This window comes from Gadus chalcogrammus, chromosome 4 (genome assembly GCF_026213295.1).
Source record: "Gadus chalcogrammus isolate NIFS_2021 chromosome 4, NIFS_Gcha_1.0, whole genome shotgun sequence".
Lineage (NCBI taxonomy): Eukaryota > Metazoa > Chordata > Actinopteri > Gadiformes > Gadidae > Gadus > Gadus chalcogrammus.
Genome location: NC_079415.1, coordinates 5,421,214 through 5,423,713, shown reverse-complemented (window position 1 = coordinate 5,423,713; position 2,500 = coordinate 5,421,214). Strand labels below are relative to the sequence as shown.

At 54.4% G+C, this 2,500-nt stretch overlaps 1 protein-coding gene across 1 annotated transcript in view; it reads left to right on the top strand.

Annotated features, from left to right (window-relative positions):
* Window positions 1–2,233: 2,233 nt before the first annotated feature.
* LOC130380494 (myelin regulatory factor-like protein) overlaps window positions 2,234–2,500 on the top strand; it is a 14,800-nt gene continuing 14,533 nt past the window's right edge. The window contains exon 1 of the mRNA XM_056587719.1: window positions 2,234–2,333. Within this exon, the coding sequence (XP_056443694.1) occupies window positions 2,234–2,333 (100 nt within the window). The remainder of the gene's footprint in view (window positions 2,334–2,500) is intronic.

Below are 2,500 nucleotides of genomic sequence, written 5' to 3'. Positions count from 1 at the left end.
GGGGGGGACTGGAGGGGGAGGGGGGAGGGGGGGAGAGAGAGAGAGAGAGAGAGAGAGATAAGGGGAGAGAGAGAGAGAGAGAGAGAGAGAGAGAGAGAGAGAGAGAGAGAGAGAGAGAGAGAGAGAGAGAGAGAGAGAGAGAGAGAGAGAGAGAGATAAGGGGAGAGAGAAAGATAAGGGGAGAGAGAGAGAGAGAGAGAGAGAGAGAGAGAGAGAGAGAGAGAGAGAGAGAGAGAGATAAGGGGGAGAGAGAGAGACAGATAGGGGGAGGGGGGGGTGATAAGGAAGAAGATAAGAACGGAGAAGGGAGACAGGAGAAGGAAGTGTGGAGAGCTTGGATTACGATGCCTTGCAAGTTGAGATGCAATGTCTGTTTACATTTGCCACTGAATGTGTGTGTATGTGTTTATTTAGTGTGTGTGTGTGTGTATTGAGTGTGCCTGTGTGTGTGTGAGTGTGTGTATTTAGTGTGTGTGGGCGTAAGTGTGTGTATTTAGTGTTTGGGTGTGTGTGTGCGTACGTGCGTGAGTGTGTGTATGTAGTGTGTGTGTCTGTGTATTAAGTATAAAGTATGTGTGTGTGTGTGTGTGTGTGTGTGTGTGTGTGTGTGTGTGTGTGTGTGTGTGTGTGTGTGTGTGTGTCTGTATTTAATGAGAGTGTTATAGGTGTGTGTGTGTGTGTGTGTGTGTGTGTGTGTGTGTGTGTGTGTGTGTGTGTGTGTGTGTGTGTGTGTGTGTGTGTGTGTGTATTTAATGAGAGTGTAGCAGGTGTGTGTGTGTCCCTTCTTACTGTCCAGCTCCCTGCTGCTCCTGATGCTTTTGTGCGGGGGGCCACCAGGCTTGGGGGGCGGGGCCTCCCCGGGGGGCGGAGCCTCCCCAGGGGGCGGGGCCCGGGCCAGGCTCCTCTCCAGGGCCAGCAGCGTGAGCAGGAAGAGGCCGGTCTGGGAGGCGAACACGCACAGGAAACCACTGAACCGGCACAGGAAGCTCCTCTCCCACTGGACCCCGTACCTGCACACAGACCCGGACCGCCTCGTCAACGCTGTACTGGGCTCAGGGGACGTCGCTACGGCAACGATTCCCAGACCCCACGGGTTAAACGGGGGTTAAAGGGGAACCTTCGCGCTCAGGCGTTTTCAACTCCATTCTTACGTAATATTTCCAGAAAAGTTGGACCAGTGATGTCATTGGTCCGATTTGGAGAATGTAAATTGGACCAATGACATCAGTGGTCCAACTTTTGGGGACAAACACACACACGCGCACACACACACGCGCACACATACACACACACACACACACACACACACACACACACACACACACACACACACACACACACACACACACACACACACACACCTCCAGAAGCTGCTGAAGGTCCAGCCGTCCACCACGGCCAGCCAGCCGCTCCAGACCCCCATCAGAGAGTTCACCACGGCCAGCCAGCCAATCAGCAGCTTGGGGGGCGTGGCCCAGGAGGAAGGGGACAGGAAGACGGACAGCATGACCAGCCCGTTGCTGACCAATGACAGTGCGGTGATAAGCCACACCCCGCTGCGGATCAGCCAGCTGCCAAAGAGGCTGAGGCACGGTCGGAACGGACCTGGGGACCAGAGGGGAGACGCACACGGTCATGGTGTGTGTCTGTGTGTGTGTGTGTGTGTGTGTGTGTGTGTGTGTGTGTGTGTGTGTTTATGCCTGCTTGCGTATGTGCGTCAGGCGGGCATGTGCGTGTGTGTCTCTGTGTGTGCGGGTGCATGGGAGTGCGTGCGAGTGTATGTCTGTATAGGTGTGTGTGTGTCTGTGTGTGTGTGTGTGTGTGTGTGTGTGTGTGTGTGTGTGTGTGTGTGTGTGTGTGTGTGTGTGTGTGTGTGTGTGTGTGTGTATGTGTGTGTGTGTGTGTGTGTGTGTGAGTGTGTGTGTCTATGTGTGTGTGTGTGTGTGTGTTTGTGTTTGTCTATGTGTGTGTGTGTGTGTGTGTGTGTGTGTGTGTGTGTGTGTGTGTGTGTGTGTGTGTGTGTGTGTGTGTGTGTGTGTGTACCTGGGGCCGGGCTGCACTGCACTGTGTGTTGAGACTTCTGCTCATCGTCCAACAGGAACTGTTCCCAGTCCGGGTCTGAGAGATCAACCAGAACCACAACACAACGCATCAGAACAGACCCACTCACCACCACAACCACTACAGAAGGAACCCGGGTTCAGGACATGGGGTCAGATCCCGGGTTCAGGACATGGGTTCAGATCCCGGGTTCAGGACATGGGTTCAGATCCCGGGTTCGGAACAGGTGTTTGGAACAGGGGTTCAGAACCCGGGTTCTGAACCCATGTCCTGTACCCGGGATCTGAACCCATGTCTTGTACCCGGGATCTGAACCCAAGTCTTGAACCCGGGTTCTGAACCCATGTCCTGAACCAATGTCCTGAACCCATGTCCTGTACCCGGGATCTGAACCCATGTCCTGAACCCGGGTTCTGAACCCATGTCCTGAACCAATTTC